A 16,852-nucleotide genomic window follows, 5' to 3' on the forward strand; every position below is an offset into this window, starting at 1 on the left:
TCTGTGGGTGCAAATGGTTTTATTTAATTTCAGTAATTTACTGAACAGTCAAATATTTTCTCATGAATTAACTGTTTTCCATGTGAGGTTCTTTGCTGCCACCTGCTGGTACAAAAGAGACTCTTCTTTAATCCCAACATGAAGAACTTTATTTAAATAAAGAGAAAAGTCCATTTAAAATAGAGTCTATCAGTGTGAAAGTAGAAAAAGACTGAAAACACCTGATTATGATTGTTTGGTGGACTAAATCAGTCACAAGTGTTTCTGCATTTTATCCCCTCAGGTGAACTCAACACCTTAGACTAACATCTGTCTGTTCAATATGAAGCCACAGTCAGCAGCTGGTTAGCTTAGCTTTGCGGAAAGGCTGGAAACCGAGGGAAACAGGCTGATTAACATGTTTTCTCTCAACAAAATGTGAAAACAAGTCAAACTCTTTTTTTCAGCTGCATTAATCACAGACGTGTCAGTTCATTAGTGCACTTCTGAAGTGCTGACAGGAGGATGTTCGTAGCTACCTGTTGCCAGTCTTTATGCTAACTGAGCTAATTGGCTGCTTACTGTACATTTATCAGGCATGACAAAATGCCAGACTGTTCCTTTACAGGTCCAGTGTGTAGGATTCAACATTCAGAATGAGGTCTTCTGAACTTAGAGTCGTGTTTTTGTTACCTTACAATGAGCCTTTTATGTCTGCAGAGGAAGCAGCTTATGTGGTGGCCCACCATGTGTCTACAGAAGCTCAGGAGGGTCAAACCAAAAGCTGGCTGTACAGAGGGACTTTCACAGGCTGCTGTAGAGCAGGTGAGATGAGAGGTGTTCAACTCACCACTAGATGTCACTGAATCCTACACACTGGACCTTTAAGGTGGGCGTCGGTTTAAATCAGTTTCTTTGCACAACGGATGAGACGACGGCGGTCTGCTGTGGCGGACGAAACTCCTCACGATTGTCCGTTTTTGTCTCGGGGAGGGGACGAAGTGGACAGCATTACAGCTGCAGCCTGCTGAGCTCTTACTGCTCCTCGTGCTCCTTGTGTTTGCTGAACTTGGAGATGCTGATTCACTGACAGCAGGGCTGCGTTCAGGAGGATTCAGATTCACAAACGCTGTTCTGAGCACGTGCAGCACGACCGCTGCCTCGCGAGAGTTTAGGCCACCGTCCTGCTGCAGATCAGCTGATTGGTGTAGCGCTGATCTTGTTGCATCGGCGTGTTTGGGCTCAGAGAGCGTCGTCGAGCGGCGCCATGAGCAGCTGCAGCTCTTTGAAGGCGCTGCCGTGACGACCGACCTGCGCCGCCTTGTTCTTCACCACGTTGCTCAGGTTCTTCAGCTGCTTGCAGCATGTTCTGCACTTCTGGTGTCTGCAGCAACACAAACAGAGTCACAGTCAGCCCATAATCTGTTTTAATGCTCTTACTGCTCTGCTGCAGCTGCTGCCATCATTACTGTTACTAACACTGCTATGACGCTCACCACAGGACCTCCTGTGTACTTCATTATCTACAGTTCCAATACTTCTGGTATTTTTACTGCTGCTACGCATCTCTGCTTGTGTGCTCCTTCTCTCACCCCCCATCACCCTCTATGTCTCCGTCTGTCTCTCACTGTCTGTCTCTCTCTTCATCTCTCTCTCACTGTCTGTCTCTCTCTCTCTCTCACTGTCTTTCTCTCTCTTCATCTCTCTCTCTCCGACTGTGTTTCTCTCCGTCTCTCTCTCTCTGTCTCTCTCCTTCTCTCTTTCACTGTGTCTCTCTCTCTCTCTCTCACTGGCTGTCTCTCTCCTTCTCTCTCTTTCACTGTCTCTCTCTCTCTCTCCTTCTCTCTTTCACTGTCTCTCTCTCTCTCTCACTCTGTCTCTCTCCGTCTCATTGTCTCTCTCTCTCTCTCTCTGTCTGTCTCTCTCTCTCCATCTCTCTCTCTCTCTCTGTCTGTCTCTCTCTCTCTCTCTCTCTCTCCATCTCTCTCTGTCTGTCTCTCTCTCTCTCTCTCTCTCTCCATCTCTCTCTCTCTCACTGTCTGTCTCTCTCTTCATCTCTCTCTCACTGTCTGTCTCTCTCTCTCTCTCACTCTGTCTGTCTCTCTCTGTCTCATTGTCTCTCTCTCTCCGACTGTCTGTTTCTCTCCGTCTCTCTCTCTGTGTCTCTCTCCTTCTTTCTCTCACCGTGTCTCTCTCTCTCTCTGTCTGTCTCTCTCTCTCTCTCTCACTCTGTCTCTCTCCGTCTCATTGTCTCTCTCTCTCACTCTGTCTGTCTCTCTCTCTCACTGGCTGTCTCTCTCTCTCACTCTGTCTCTCTCTCTCTCTCCGTCTCTGTCTCTCTCTCTCACTGGCTGTCTCTCTCTCTCTCACTCTGTCTCTCTCTCTCTCTCCATCTCTCTCTCTCTCTCTGGCTGTCTCTCTCTCTCACTCTGTCTCTCTCTGTCTCTCTCTTTGTCTCTCTCTCTCTCTCTCTGTCTGTCTCTCCCTCTCCATCTCTCTCTGGCTGTCTCTCTCTCTCACTCTGTCTCTCTCTGTCTCTCTCTTTGTCTCTCTCTCTCTCTCTGTCTGTCTCTCCCTCTCCATCTCTCTCTGTCTGTCTCTCTCTCTCTCTCTCTCCATCTCTCTCTCTCTCTCTGGCTGTCTCTCTCTCTCACTGGCTGTCTCTCTCTCTCTCTCTGTCTGTCTCTCTCTCTCTCCATCTCTCTCTCTCACTGGCTGTCTCTCTCTCTCTCTCTGTTTGTCTCTCTCTCCGTCTCTGTCTCTCACTGTCCTGCCGTCCACACTGAGTTGGGTTCTGCTCTGAGGTTTCTGCCTGTTTAAAGTCAGCGTCTCCTCTGCACTGTGACCGAGCGTGTTCTCGTGGGGGGATGTTTGGTCTCGACCTGCTCTAACTGGAACGCGTCATGAGATAAATGTTGTTGTGAACTGGTGCCATATAAATAAACTGCATTGAAACTGAAACAGAGTGTCAACAACCAACAGCCACAGAAAACAACAGTTCACTAACGTCCAATGTGAGGTGTCCCTGAGCTACAGGCTGATGCTTTAGTCTTCAGCCGCCGGGAGGTGACGGCGATGGAGGACTCACAGTCTGACCTCCTGAACACGATCTGAAGCTTCTGTGGTCTGACTGATCTTCTTCCTCTGTTGGCATTTTGTCTCAGCAACAAACCAGCTCACGACTGTCAGGGACGTATCCTTCCACCGCAGCTCAGCACACAAGTTAACTTTACATTAATTCATTAGGAATTCAGAAAAACAGACCAAACAGGAAGTGACTTTGGAAGATAAACACTTGACTGATGTTTTACAGAGCAGTTGAGTTGAAGCTGACGTGCTGCAGTGTGAAAGTGGACTTCATGTCTCACAGTGTCTCACAGTGTCCACAGCTCAGCCTCACGTTGTTTCACCTGCACTGGCTGACTCAGTGACACACACACACACAGATTAGCATCTGCTGAGCTACGACCTGCTAACACAACAGGCTGTGCTGCAGAGCGAGCTCGGCTCTGATTGGTCCTCCCTGTCCACAACACCCGTTCACTCACATTAACAGACAGCGACTGTTCTCTTCACGTTTGGTGTGAGCACCACAGAGACTCACAGCAGAACGTGGACTTGGACCACAGGACCAAATGCTGATTGTTCAGCTCAACCAAGTTGAAGGTTTCATCTTCTCTAATGTCAAACTGAGTGAATGTTTCACATCCTGACTCACATTTCTGCATGCGCACGTGCAGACAGAACATCTGGAACACCTGGACCCTGAACTGCGACGCTGCGACTCACCGCTCCTCTCGTGTGATGTCCACTCCGACAGACGGCGTGGCCTTCAGCGTGTCTGAGATCAGCATCCAGAAATGCTTCATGATGAGCTTCAGAGACGTACAGCCGGTCTGCATGTAGCTGCTCGCGTACACACGCATGCGCACACACACACACACACACACACACACACACACACACACACCTTGTGAATGAAACACTGGGCTGATCAAATGATTGGCAGACGCACTGACGAAGACAGTAATCATCGCTCACCTCTCATATTTACTCTGCAGCAGTTTATCGATCTGAGGAAGGATCGTCGTGCACAAATCCAGTTTCCATAGCGACCTGAAACAACAGCCATCATAACGGCGTCACGCTCAGCCCAGTGTGAACCAACTCACTGCTTCGAACTGTCGGAAATCTGCGGGCGTGTGAGACTCACGGCTGAAGGTTGATGATGTTCAGGATGTCCACAACGATGGACAGGTCGTTCATGGAGACGGCAGCGTCCAGCGCGCTCTGCGGACAGGAAGCAAACAGAGAGTGAGGAGGAGGAAGTGCTCACACACGCAGGCTGTGTGACTGGCTGCCGTAGACGGTTGCCGAGCGTGACCACAGGTGGGGGTTTGAAGGTGGTCTCACCTTGATGTCCTCTCGGGCCCACACGGCTCGGACCGTCTGAAGGTTCTTGTGTCGGCTGCTCAGCATCACACACATGGTGTCGTGACCCTTCTTGATCTGAGACAGAGCCTCGTCGTCGCTAAGAGCGCCGCTCCTGTTGTTGGGTGACGACTGATGAACACACACAAACATAATTTTCACTTTCTGTGAGGAAATCAGAAATCAAAGAGGAAAGCGCACATGACGCAGCTGACATGTTGATGTAACATCTGGTTCGTTGGCTCACAGGAAGGAAGTCGGCCACGTTCAGTCCGATCGGCTCGTTCCTGGAGCTGAGGATGATTTTCGGGTGCGGTTTGGACTTGGCTGCTGTGACGGCAGGCTGAGGAGGAGGCAGGCCGGCGGAAGGAGGGTTGGAGGCGGCCGGGCGCTTTGCAGCGGAGACGACTGTAGGCTCCACCCTCTGGACAGGTGTGGAGGAGGCCAGCGGAGCCTTCAACACACACACACACACACGTTAACACGCAATGAACGCATTCGAGGCACAAACATAGGGACAAACTGCTGCTGCGTTCACTGACCTGCTGCTTGTCAGGAAAAGGAGAAATCATGTCCTTCAGCTGACGGCTGATAGCTAACACAGTCTCTGAGTAGAGGAAGAAGAAGAGGGACAATAACTTCACGGTGTCCTCCATCACACTGTGAGACATCAGGAGTCTGACTGTCTCCCACACGTCCGTCTACTCCGAGCTCTAACCTGAGCCCTCGGCAGACGGATTCTCCCCGTCACACGAAGAGACCAACAACAGCATCGAGTACTCGGATCCTTTCCTTCACTAAAAATATTCTACTGATTACACATAAAAAGCTTTAAAGGAGTGAAATATGAATCCTCGCAGGTGAATAAAAGCACACTAACGTGGCGCCTCACAGCAGCCTGCTGTCTGATGTGAGTAAAGCAGTTAACTGGCAGAACATTTTTACACACACTGAATTTCTCCTCTGCATTCAACCCGTCCTTGAACACACAGGCAACACCCAGCAAGTTACATGCAGTGAACACGCACAGGAGCAGTGGACTGCCATGTTAGGGGGTTAAGTGCCTTGCTCAAGGGCATGTAAGCCATTAATAACTGAGGGGAGAGAGTGCTGAAGTTTGTCTTGCTGGTTCGAGGAATCGAACCGGCGACCCTCCAAGCTGCTTCTCCAAAATTTAGGCCACGTGTCCCCAGTGTGTGAATGCAGTGTGTGAAGAAGCTGTGATGGACTCACCGTCCTCTGGAGGAGCAGGAAACGGCTCTGCCGTCCTGGGAGGAGTGCGAGCTGTCAGACAGGAAGCTGAGTCAGTAAACAGCAGTTGATCATAATGAAGAAAACAAACAAGTATGGCGGAAAATGTGAAAAGCTCCAATGCTCTTTAAGGTCCTTTAAAGATCAGACCTCAACCAAAAGCTGAACAGAAACTGAAGTCAGAATCTGAAACCTGAATCCTGAACTAAACTGGCTTCTTTTTCAGTGGTGATCAGGTGACCTACAGATGGCGTTCTTGGGCTGGAAGATCTCCTTGTAGTCCTCCGCGTTGTGGATTTCAGCTGAGGACACCTTCTCGTCCGCCTCGTCCTCACTGGGGCTCCGCCTCTCACCCTCGGGGCTCCGCCTATCAGCATCTGACCTCTGCTTCACCCTGATGACATCACCACATGTGGAATCTTTCAGGTGTTTTGTCTCATGAATGTGGACTCACAGATCAGCTTCAGTCTCCATGACGCTGATGGAGGTCACATGTGATGCTTTGGTAAATCGTCACGCAGCCTCACAGAAACATGATTTAAATCAAAACGAATCTGGTCAAAGAAGACGCAGACGTTCTGATGAAGCAGCCGAAGTTGCCACCGACTTTCACATTCATTATGTTTATGACGAGTTAATAACGTTTTGCTCAGTGAGCTCAGTTCTGGTCTGTCAGTGTGTGTGTGGCTGTTCAGGTGATGTCCTGGTGTCTCACAGGTGTTGCAGCTGTATGTCTGTCCTACCTCTGCGAGTTGCAGCTGGTTGCGGGTCTCTCATAGTTCCTGCGCAGCGCAGCTCCTTTCGGGTCCTTTGTCTCTGTGAGCGGTTGGCTGTCCTGGATGACCCCCTGGATCACAGAGCTGCTGCTCTTCTTCACCCTCTTCAGATCCACCACGTAGGACGACACGGCGGACAGCTGGTGACACACCCCGATCTGACGGAAGACAAGCAGAGACAGTTTCATGCGGACAGCGTTTGGATCAGTGACGGGACTGTTGTCCTCCTGTAGGTGCAGCTACTCACCAGCTGCTGGTTGCAGATTGCCAGGTCCGAGACTTTCCCCCAGCCCACCGGCACCACGTCGAAGCAGCGGTCGGGCTCCCAGCCAAAGACCCGCAGGGAGTCCGTGGCCCCGCTGTACAGACAGCCGCCGTCCGGGCTGAAACAGAGGCACCTGGACACAGAGGGGTCAGAGGTCACGTCACAGCAACACGTCCTCCGACCTGCTGCGCTCCGAGGCCAGCAAACTCACCTGACTGGAGTCGTGTTTCCCTCCATAGAGCCGACCATCGTGAACTTCTCCAGATCCCACAGCTTGATGGTCCTGCACACAAAACTCACACAATGTCAACATGAGGCATCGAAACGCGGCAGCAGGAAGCACCGAGAGGGAAATCGGATCCATCGGCTCACTTCTGAGTTCAGACAGAGCTAAAAGAGCTTCAGCGGGGAGCAAAGCTCACAAGCCGGACACTAAACCTCAGAGTAAGTTCACTGACATCCAGGTAATAACCAATCAGCTCACTGGAAAACTGAGTCATTGTTCCTTCACGGACAACAAACGTCAAAGTGTCACTGATGAGGAGAAGACAGACAGCAGAGCCAGAGGACAGCAGCTCGTGGTGTCCTACCTGTCGGAGCTGCCTGATGCCAGCAGGTACTCGTTGGGGTGAAACTGGACGATGTTGACGGCTGCAGTGTGAGCTCTGAACTCTGTGATGGTCTTCCCCTGAATCAGGTCCCAAAGCTGACAGAGACAAGAGACCAGAGACACTCAGACTGCTGAAGACTTGACACGATAATGCCCTGCAGGAGGACAGCTGTCTTATCCTCCATCTCTTATGGTCAGGACAGAAGGGACCACACACGTGTGTGTGTGTGTGTGTGTGTGTGTGTGTGTGTGCGCACATTTTTGACATTTTTCTTCTCATGTTCAGACTCAGACCTGCAGCCAGTCCGTCTCTCAGTATCGTCTTGACTCCCTGTTGGATTCCCTTGGAGGAAACAGTGCATTGGTCGGGGACTACTTTCAGTGGCGGATGAATGTAGTGAATGTTTGTGGCAGCAGGATGGTGTGTGTGTGTGTGTGTGTGTGTGTGTGCGTGTGCTGATGGTGATGAAGGGACAACAGTGTGGCTCACTGGTGTGTTTTTAACAGAGGAAGATGAATCAGGACAACACGTGTTGGGGATACGATCACTGCTGCTCTGAGTCTGCATGTGAAGAAAAACCGAGCGAATGGTCAGACTGGACTTAAAATAAATCTGAACTGATCCGCTGGATCCAGCAGTTTGATCCGCAGCTCTCTCAGCAGCTCGACCAATCAGATCAGTTTGTACCTTGACGGTGCAGTCGTCACTGGCTGAAGCCAACCACTTCCCGTCGGGACTGAAGGCGACGCTCCTCACTGCCTGAGTGTGACCCTGCAACGCCGACCACACAGACGTGACTTGGCCCCGTTTTCACACACTTCAAAACGTCAAAATATTAACAAAGTGTGTTTGAAACGTGCTTTACAGAACACACACGCGCGTCTTACCGTGTACCTGAACACGTATCCTTTCCTCCGCACGTCCCACAGCTGACACACAGGAAGCAAAAGCACATGTTGAAAAAAGAGGAGTGCAGTACACATTATGGCCACACACACACACACACTTGGACTACACATGTGAGCTGAAGGTCTGTGCCAAAGTGTCCTCAGTCCCAAGCTCAAAGCTGTACAGACACAACCTACCTTAATGTTTGTGTCCATGGAGCTGGAGGCCAGGAAGTCTCCAAACGGATGGAAGCCCAGACTGGTGATGTTGGCCTTGTGTCCCATCAGAGTCCTTAAAACTGAAGAGGACAGGAAGCAGCAGAGTGTCTCTGTTGGTTCTAAGTCAAAGGCTCCTCTCAGCACGAGGTGAATGTATCTGTGGGTACTGGTCTATGTGGGTGAGCATTTTAAGTAATACTGCATTTTAGTGTACGTCTTCCATGTTTCATGTTTCCTCATTGCTTCTTGTTGTGCTGTCTGGGACCTTGTTCTTCAATGGGACAAACCTGGTTAGAAATAAAAACTAACGAGCTTCAGAAACGGACTGAGATCTGAATAAATGTCTCAAATCCACTTGTCTCTCCAAGACGGAATCTGTCCTCGTCACAGTAACATGACTGAAACATACATAAAGACAAGACAGCAGAAAAAGCAGCGACACCATCATGAGTTTGTCTCTCCCAAACCTCAGACGTATTTCACATCAAGATATACTGCCCCCCTCTGGTGACGGACCGAATCACATGCAGAGAACATGAAGAGTTTATGTCATGTGTCACACATGTGCGCACACGCGCACACGCACACACACACACACACACACACAGAAAAGACTGAGTCTCACTCTTGGCAGCCTCCATGTCCCAGACTCGTATTGATCCAGACTGTGAACCAGTGACGATTTGATCCTCCGACATGTTGAACTGGACACACTCCACTGGGTTCTTGTGACCAGTCAAACTCTGAGAGACAACACACACACACACACACACACAGTGAGGACACGTGCTGCAAACCTCTCAGGTAAAGAGGTCAGAGCAGTAAACCAGAAGCAGTGCAGAACTCAGTTGCATCTTTTCTAAGGTTTGCTTGTAGTGTGGTGTTCATGTCAGAGCTGCAGTCCAGTTCAAAGACCGTCTTGTGTGTGGGACCGGGTCTCACCATGATGCAGTTGGCCTTGCTGACGGCCCACAGGTTGACCCTGCAGTCCTCGCCGCCGGTGGCCAGCAGGCGGCCAGAGCTTTTCCCCAGAGCCAAACAGGAAACGTTGCCGGTGTGAGCCTCGAACTCCTCTGTACAGCAACACAAGAGGGACACATTAAGTCTGTGGAGGGGCTGCAGCTGCTGGGGTTACTGCAGACATTCAGAGTCTCATTCACACAGACAGGAGGCAGTTTATCATCACATCAGAGTCACGACAGGATCTTCACTGACAACTTCAGCTTTACACAACAACATCATAGGTTTGTGCTCCTTTGACTTCACCAAGCAATATGCTGCCCCTCACTGGTCATCCATTTGTTTCAGCTGCAGACTCACACAGAAACTCTGGACAAACACACTTGCTTTTTCATGGTGTACACATCAATGTGAAGTTAAAAGTAAGCACATCAGCATGATTTCTGCCTGCTCAGCTGCACTACAGTCACGACAGGAGCACAACAGACAGACACGTTAACGTTCGGTGAACATGGATGTTAAAGCACCGAGTCAACGTGAGGATTGTCGCCACAGAGAAACGTCAGGAGAAAACTGCTTCTACTCCTTCAAATTCAACATCAAGCTGTGTGCATTTTGTTACTGTCTTGTGACCAGGGCACAATACAAATCAGAAAAATGTGTTTCAGCTGGGTGATGATATGTCACTGTCTTCAGGATGACTCACAGAACAAAAAATAAATTACACTCACGTAGTCGCCATGAGATCTTGGTGGTGCTGGCGGCAGCCATTCTGGTCACACTGGGAGACTGGCTGCTTTGTCTGAGCTGCTGGGCCACTCGCTGAGGTTAAACCATGCAGTTCAGTCGGGATGAGTGAAGACAAACGTCAGCTTCTCACTCACTGCCAGCTCTGAGCGTCCTCCACCTGCAGCGGCACGACACACAGCGTCGTGAGGTCACAACGTGCAGGTTCACTGTTTGACGTGACGGAGCTCCAGCTGCAGGAGAACACAGTCGGATACAGCTGAAAGCTTTGGGAACAAGTGACCTGTGACATGTGCCGTCCAGGTGTTTGAGCTGAGCATTCAGTAAAGCAACAAGTTTGTCAGGTGAGGAACTACAGACGGACCAACAGACACAAACCCTGTAAACATCCCACAGATCCCGTCTGGATGTGTCTAGTCAGTGTGGTAAACAACTTAAAGTCCTGTACAGGCCACAGAATTAACGGTGTAACAAGTTAAGGTTTCAACAAAGCAGGTTACCTAAAGTTAACTTCAACTAACTTCCAGCTACAGTGGAATTTAAAAAGCTAAATAAGAAGCCGTTAAAGCAATTAATTAGGCGCCGCTTTCACATCAGATTAGCTGACGCTAAAAACCTAAGACTCGGACTGAAATGAGTGAAAAGCAGCTGAGACATTCTGGTCAGCTTACTGCGTTCAGTCACACCACACTCACGGCTGCTAGTCGCGGCGGGTGAACTAGCTGCCCGTAACAAACACTAGTTAACCTTAGCTAGCAGCTGACTAATGAACGCCAGTTAGCAAACGCTAGCTAAGTAAGGCTAGCTGTTATCTCAGCGGCCACGTCAGAAACACAAACACGTCGCCTCGGTTTACCTTCGTCTGCCCGCCGCAGTTCATCCTCCGAGCGGGCTGGAGGTTAAAGTTTACACGCTAACACGCCGGCAGCTAATCTGTCTCAGCGGCCGATGACGACCTGTTGACAGTCTGGTTTCTCTGCTGCTACGGCGCAGCTTAGCAACTGACCGACAAACGATTCACTTCCGCTGACGTCAAAAGCGTACTTTTTCTAACAACTTTATTCACAGCAAAGTTTTAAAACAATAGCATTTCAGTACTTTTAGAACTTTAATTATGTATTTAATTTAATTATTTTGTGCCAAGTATGTAATATCACTATCATTCTGTGCTATCGGTAGAAATAACACAGCGTTAATGTTTACATATTTTTCAGGACTGTGAAGAAGGCCAGGCAGCGTCTGTTCCACCTCAGACGCCTCAGAGACTCCAGGCTCCCCTTCAGGTGCTCAGGAACTTCTACACCTGCACCACTGAGCCGAGGAGATCCTCAGGCAGCCCCATCACCCCGGACACTCACTCCTCTCCCTGTTGCCATCAGACCCAGAACCAACACGGAGAGGATGAGGAAAAGCTTCTTCCCTCAGGCCATCCGTCCGTTAATCTGGACAGTCCTACTCCCACCTGCACTACATGTAAATACTGTACATTTTTATTTTTGTTCTTTTATAAGGTTTCTATTTTATTATATTTCAATTTACTCATCTTACAAGATTCAAGATTCAAGAGTCTTTATTGTCATTATGCAAGCATAGCGAAATTTTGTGCAGATTCTCGGCTTAAAAGCACACTTACAAATAGTCAGCAGAAAGTTAAAATTGCACACTTAAGAAAAAATCTAAAAATACAAAATACAAAATGTGGCAGATAAAGTGCACTTAGCGCCAGTCTATGGTGTGCTGTGTGTGTGTATGCAGATAGACGGGGGAGGGTGGGTGTATGTGTGTACGTACCTATTTTTGGTAGCAGGGACAAAGAGAATTTCACTACACATTGTACTGTGTATGATTGTGTGTGTGACAAATAAAACTATCTTGAATCTTGAATCTATTTGGCAGGAAACGAATTTCTGATTCTGAGTCACCGGTGTCCATGGCTGAGGTGCCCTTGAGCAAGGTACCTAACCCCCACTGCTCCCCGGGCGCTGCACGCGGTCGCCCACTGCCCCGGGTTTGCTGTGTGTGTGTGTGCACGTCACTTGGGTGGGTTAAATGCAGAGAACAAATTTCGTTGGAGTGAGTTCCCTCCAATGACAAGATATGTCACTTTCATCTTTCATCTTTTTCATCTAAAAGAAGTAGTAGTGCATTTTCAGATTAGGTGTCCACACTGAATTATATGTTTAACGAGGATAAAATGTAGAAGTAATATGTTTGCCTACATTCAATTTGCTAGATATCTTTGACTGCTCTAATAAGCTAAGTTAGCAAGTATTTATAACATGCATAAAAACAAAAATCTGTTTAGATATTTTATCACAGACGTAACACGTTATCCCTTGCACAACGACACTGAAAACACGTCAAAGAAACACTATACGACAATGTAAAAGAAATAATTGGTCCTGTGAGTGAATACACGTCAATGTGTGCATTTTATATACATTTCAATTTAGAAAACAGCTTTAATAAACGTTTACGTTCCACAAACGACGATATCAAATGAGACAGCAGGTGGCGATAATACGACTGCGCGATGCAACTCAAGAAGAAGAAGAAACAGGAAGTGGTTGTCAACACTGGTCGTACTTGACTTGTAAACTCATAGAAAACCGAATTAACTTGGTGTTTATGTGTGAACTACCACACGATAAGCCGGTTTAATGAGCCTGTGTCACTGACAAACCGCCAGCAGCAGCGCTACGTTTGTTTCGAGTCGGAGCTGTCCAACATGGCGGCTATAGACGTGGAGGATGAGAGTATTCTGGCGTCGATCTTTAAGGACAGCTTCCCGGACAGCTGGAGGGACAACCCGGACTTTGCGACCTACCTGTCCGAACTGAGCTCCTTCGGGGTGGAGAAGCTGAGCCGGGAACCGGAGCGGCTGGCGGAGGAGCGGGCTCAGATCCTACAGCAGACCCGAGAGCTGGCCTTCTCCAACTACCAGACCTTCATCCGCACCGCCGACTGCACCGAGCTCATCTACCGGGACTTCGGCCGGGTGGAGAGCAGCGTGTCCCGGCTGCTGGACAAGCTGCCCAGTTTCGGGGAAAGATGCAGGTCAGTACCGCTTGCACGAAGGCGATTAACCCAAAGGCACCGAAGCCAGACTTCCAGTTTCTTAATACTGGAAGCACATTTAGCTGAAACAAATGACGGGGCAGTAAAACAGCGCGTCCATTGCTGCCTGAGGCCGACGGCAGCAGCTTGTAGTTCACTTGTTGAGATAAGATAAGATGGCCTTTATTAGAAATTCATTGTCACAGCAAAAAGGTGCAGCTGGGTCGAGTATCAAACATATACAAAGTAAACACGGGGTTTTTACACCCTTTTTAAAGAAATCAACAACACACGACATTTCCAGATTTTCACAACTTCTAAATAGTTATCAGAATATTCTTGTTGAAACTGAGCAGCAACTATGTTGATAATCGATATATCGAGAGTTTCTAACTTCTACTGAATCTGGATACTCAGTTTAAGTTTGAAATGTTTTATATTAAAGTCTCAAACAGGAAATGCCATCAGGACATCCTGACTTTCAGCTGAACTCTGTGATTCGCTAATAAGAAATATCAACAGGGTCCGGGACCCAAAACCGTCTCGTCAAGACTGACAGTCCTCATCAGGTCTCACAATAAGTCGTAACCGTAGTGTGTGTGTGTGTGTGTGTGTGTGTGTGTGTGTGTGTGTGTGTGTGTGTGTGTGTTCAGGGGTTTTATGAAGGAGGCGGAAGAGATCGGAGCGAGTCGCCGGATGAACAGCCTCACGCTGAATCGTCACACTGAAATCCTGGAGATCCTGGAGATCCCTCAGCTCATGGACACGTGCGTCCGCAACGGCTACTACGAGGAGGCTCTGGAGCTGGCAGCGTACGTCAAGAGGCTGGAGAAGAAGCACTCTTCGCTCCCCGTCATCCAGGTGATGATCTGACTGTTGGTCAGACACAATCAGACTTTTAAGGACAAGCTGTAGGTTTTCACTATTGTCTCATTTTATGGTCTGATGGAGCGTCAGTCTGAAACGGTTCTGCTCAAAGATTGACTGAAATGTTTAATTGATTGAATGGATCAGAATAGCTGATTGGCTACTCAGCTAATCACCTGACATCTTCTTTCTTCAGGGAATCGTGCGTGAAGTGCGTCAGTCAACACAGCTGATGCTCAACCAGTTGCTGCAGCAGCTGCGCAGCAACTCGCAGCTTCCTGTCTGCCTGCGTGTCATTGGCTATCTGCGGAGGATGGATGTGTTCACGGAGGCGGAGCTACGGGTGAAGTTCCTGCAGGCTCGCGGCACCTGGCTGCACTCCATCCTCTCTGCCATCTCTGAAGACGACCCCTACTTCCACATCACCAAAACCATTGAGGCCTGCAGAGTCCACCTGTTCGACATCATCACCCAGTACAGAGCCATCTTCTCTGACGAGGACCCCCTGGTGCTCCCTGTAGCTGGGCAGGTGGCGGTGAACGAGGCCGCCATCTTCCACGGTTGGGTGATACAGAAGGTGGCTGAGTTCCTGGAGACTTTAGAGAGGGACTTGCAGCGGGGTGTGGGCGGCCGACTGGACTCCCTCCTGGGTCAGTGCATGTACTTTGGCCTGTCCTTCAGCAGGGTGGGGGCAGACTTCCGTGGCCAGCTGGCGCCCATGTTCCAACGGGTGGCAGCAGAGACGTTCTGCACAGCTGTGGAAGAGGCGGTGGACAAGTTCCAGGAGGACATGAACCTGTACACACTCATTGCCCTGCCCTCGGTGCTGGGGGGCACCATCCCTCCCGTGGCCCCCAGTACCCAGGCTGGCACCCTGCAGCCCCCCATGTCCCTGCTGGACTTCCAGCCGTTGGCCTGCTTCCTCAACAACATCCTGACCGCCTTCAATGACCTCCGGCTGTGCTGCCCCATCGGTTTGGCTCAGGACGTCACCGGATGTCTCGAAGACGCCCTCAAGAAGGTAAGCAGAGTTTCACATGAAATAGCCAAGTTTCTGTCAGGTGCTCGAACAAGTCTCAACCTGTGACGCGACTTCACGGGGGCGCGACATTCACCTTGAGGCAGGATTCATTTCTGTGGTGATGAATCCATACTGCTGGAAGACATCTCAAAGTGTTTCTGAACTGTTGACCAAATACAAAAGACAAACCTCAAGATGACAGGAATGTAAAAATGGGTGTCTCCAAGACAAATAACTTACTTTATAAAGTGCTGTATCTGTGGATTTGATTCGCTCAGCAGTCAGACTCGTGGACTTCTGTCTGCCCGTCCATCTGCTGGTCAGGTTACTGCTGTCACAGCTGTCGTTGGTCTTGTTTCCCGTCAGGTGACCCGTCAGATTTTGGTGTTTCACCGCGCGGAGGAGTCGGCCTTCAGCAGCAGAGAGAAGGAGCTATTTGTTCAGTTCTGCTCTTCGTATGCTGACGACCTGCTGCCGTTCCTCAACCGCTGCCTGCAGGTCCTGTTTCCTCCGGCTCAGCTCGCTCTCATTCTGGGTGAGGATGTGCCTTTTTTAAATCTTTAGGCTCATAATTTCACTCAAAGATGATTGATGATTACAGCAACCCAGAGAAGCCACACTGCTGTGCAAACACGTCAGACTACACCACAGCATTTATCCAGCGCGAAGGAAGCTGTGAGTCGCCTAAGCCGTCACCTCGTGTCAGTTGATTGTTCCTGTTTGTTGGTGAGCTGACCATCAGCTCAGTCTGCCTGTCAAACTGACCAGTCCTCGAGTTGAGACACAAACTCAATACAACAGGATGAAGCGATTATCATAAATCTCTTCTCGACCCACGACTGATGAGAAAAGCTAAATCATCAGTTTCCGGCCAACGTTTCCTGTTGTGGGGGGTAATGATCCCGTCAGTCTGCGGGCAGATTCTCCTCAGTCAGATCACAGATGTTTGAACCTGTGCTTTGTTTTTCTGCAGGTGTTCCTCCAACTCAGCTGCACAGGTACGGCAGTTTGGGCTGCATCAACCTCTCCGCTGTCCTCCAGCCTCTGGACTTCCTGCTTCCACAGAGAGAGACATTAGTGGCGTCAGCGCCGGAGCTCAACATTACCAACGAACTGAGCAGCCTGACGCTTGAGACGCAGCTCAAAGAACCAGAAATGGATCCTGACAACGCGGTGGTGGCAGGACGTCCCGACGACTCCGAAGTGACAGAGCCAAGGACCGAGGAAGAAGATGATGGAGAGACAGTAGAGGACGGAGAATTTTCTTTGGGTTAATGCGGCACAATACTGAAGTAGTGAGTGAGTTTTTTATGTGTTGTGGATTCACTGCTGAATCTGATGGGCAGCTTCAAGAATCCCTCTGAACTCTAGGAACTGGTGATGGATATAAATTAAAACTAGTTAACTTCCTCTCCTTATTTTGAAGGTTTAGGATGACAGTAACAGAAAGCAGATCAAACCGCAGCAGGCCTTACGACACGAAACAGCCCTGCGTTAACGAACAAGTCGTTCTGCAGCTCGTCAGTACAGACGGCTCACACGCTCCTGTTAACACTTAATCAGCTGGTGGATTAAAAGAAAACCTGCTACTGCTCTGACATCTGGCTGTTCATTCTTCAAGCTTCACACTCTCAGATGTGAAGATTTGTGATTTTTCTTTGTCATATGTTCACAGGCTCAGTGACGTGTTCTCTGTTCACGAAAGCAACTCGAGTTGTGCCGTTAGTCTACCAGCACCAGCTTCAAGCGTTTCAGACGTCCAACTGGCTGCATCATTTCAC

At 49.4% G+C, this 16,852-nt stretch overlaps 2 protein-coding genes across 3 annotated transcripts; one reads left to right on the top strand and one right to left on the bottom strand.

Annotated features, from left to right (window-relative positions):
* Positions 1 to 131: 131 nt before the first annotated feature.
* katnb1 (katanin p80 (WD repeat containing) subunit B 1) lies at positions 132 to 11,158 on the bottom strand. 2 transcript variants are annotated; one of them, XM_046398249.1, is made up of 20 exons: positions 10,983 to 11,158; positions 10,111 to 10,286; positions 9,362 to 9,492; positions 9,045 to 9,162; positions 8,399 to 8,499; positions 8,201 to 8,242; positions 8,001 to 8,084; positions 7,293 to 7,408; positions 6,914 to 6,985; positions 6,685 to 6,835; positions 6,405 to 6,595; positions 5,907 to 6,055; positions 5,644 to 5,694; positions 4,953 to 5,017; positions 4,658 to 4,864; positions 4,393 to 4,542; positions 4,193 to 4,269; positions 4,021 to 4,095; positions 3,769 to 3,885; positions 132 to 1,363 (listed from the first exon to the last, which is right to left on the bottom strand). In XM_046398249.1, the coding sequence occupies exons 2-20, from the start codon at positions 10,148 to 10,150 to the stop codon at positions 1,222 to 1,224; spliced, it is 2,079 nt and encodes a 692-aa protein (XP_046254205.1). In that variant the 5' UTR covers positions 10,151 to 10,286; positions 10,983 to 11,158; the 3' UTR covers positions 132 to 1,221. The 2 variants fall into 2 exon arrangements, with proteins under 2 accessions (XP_046254205.1, XP_046254204.1); XM_046398248.1 differs by having other exon boundaries at positions 10,111 to 10,359.
* Positions 11,159 to 12,642: 1,484 nt separating this feature from the next.
* Positions 12,643 to 16,669, top strand: cog8 (component of oligomeric golgi complex 8). Its single transcript, XM_046398275.1, has 5 exons — positions 12,643 to 13,183; positions 13,837 to 14,044; positions 14,247 to 15,071; positions 15,438 to 15,606; positions 16,045 to 16,669. The coding sequence occupies exons 1-5, from the start codon at positions 12,855 to 12,857 to the stop codon at positions 16,344 to 16,346; spliced, it is 1,833 nt and encodes a 610-aa protein (XP_046254231.1). The 5' UTR covers positions 12,643 to 12,854; the 3' UTR covers positions 16,347 to 16,669.
* The last annotated feature ends 183 nt before the right edge of the window (positions 16,670 to 16,852 follow it).

Source organism: Scatophagus argus, chromosome 1 (genome assembly GCF_020382885.2).
Source record: "Scatophagus argus isolate fScaArg1 chromosome 1, fScaArg1.pri, whole genome shotgun sequence".
Lineage (NCBI taxonomy): Eukaryota > Metazoa > Chordata > Actinopteri > Scatophagidae > Scatophagus > Scatophagus argus.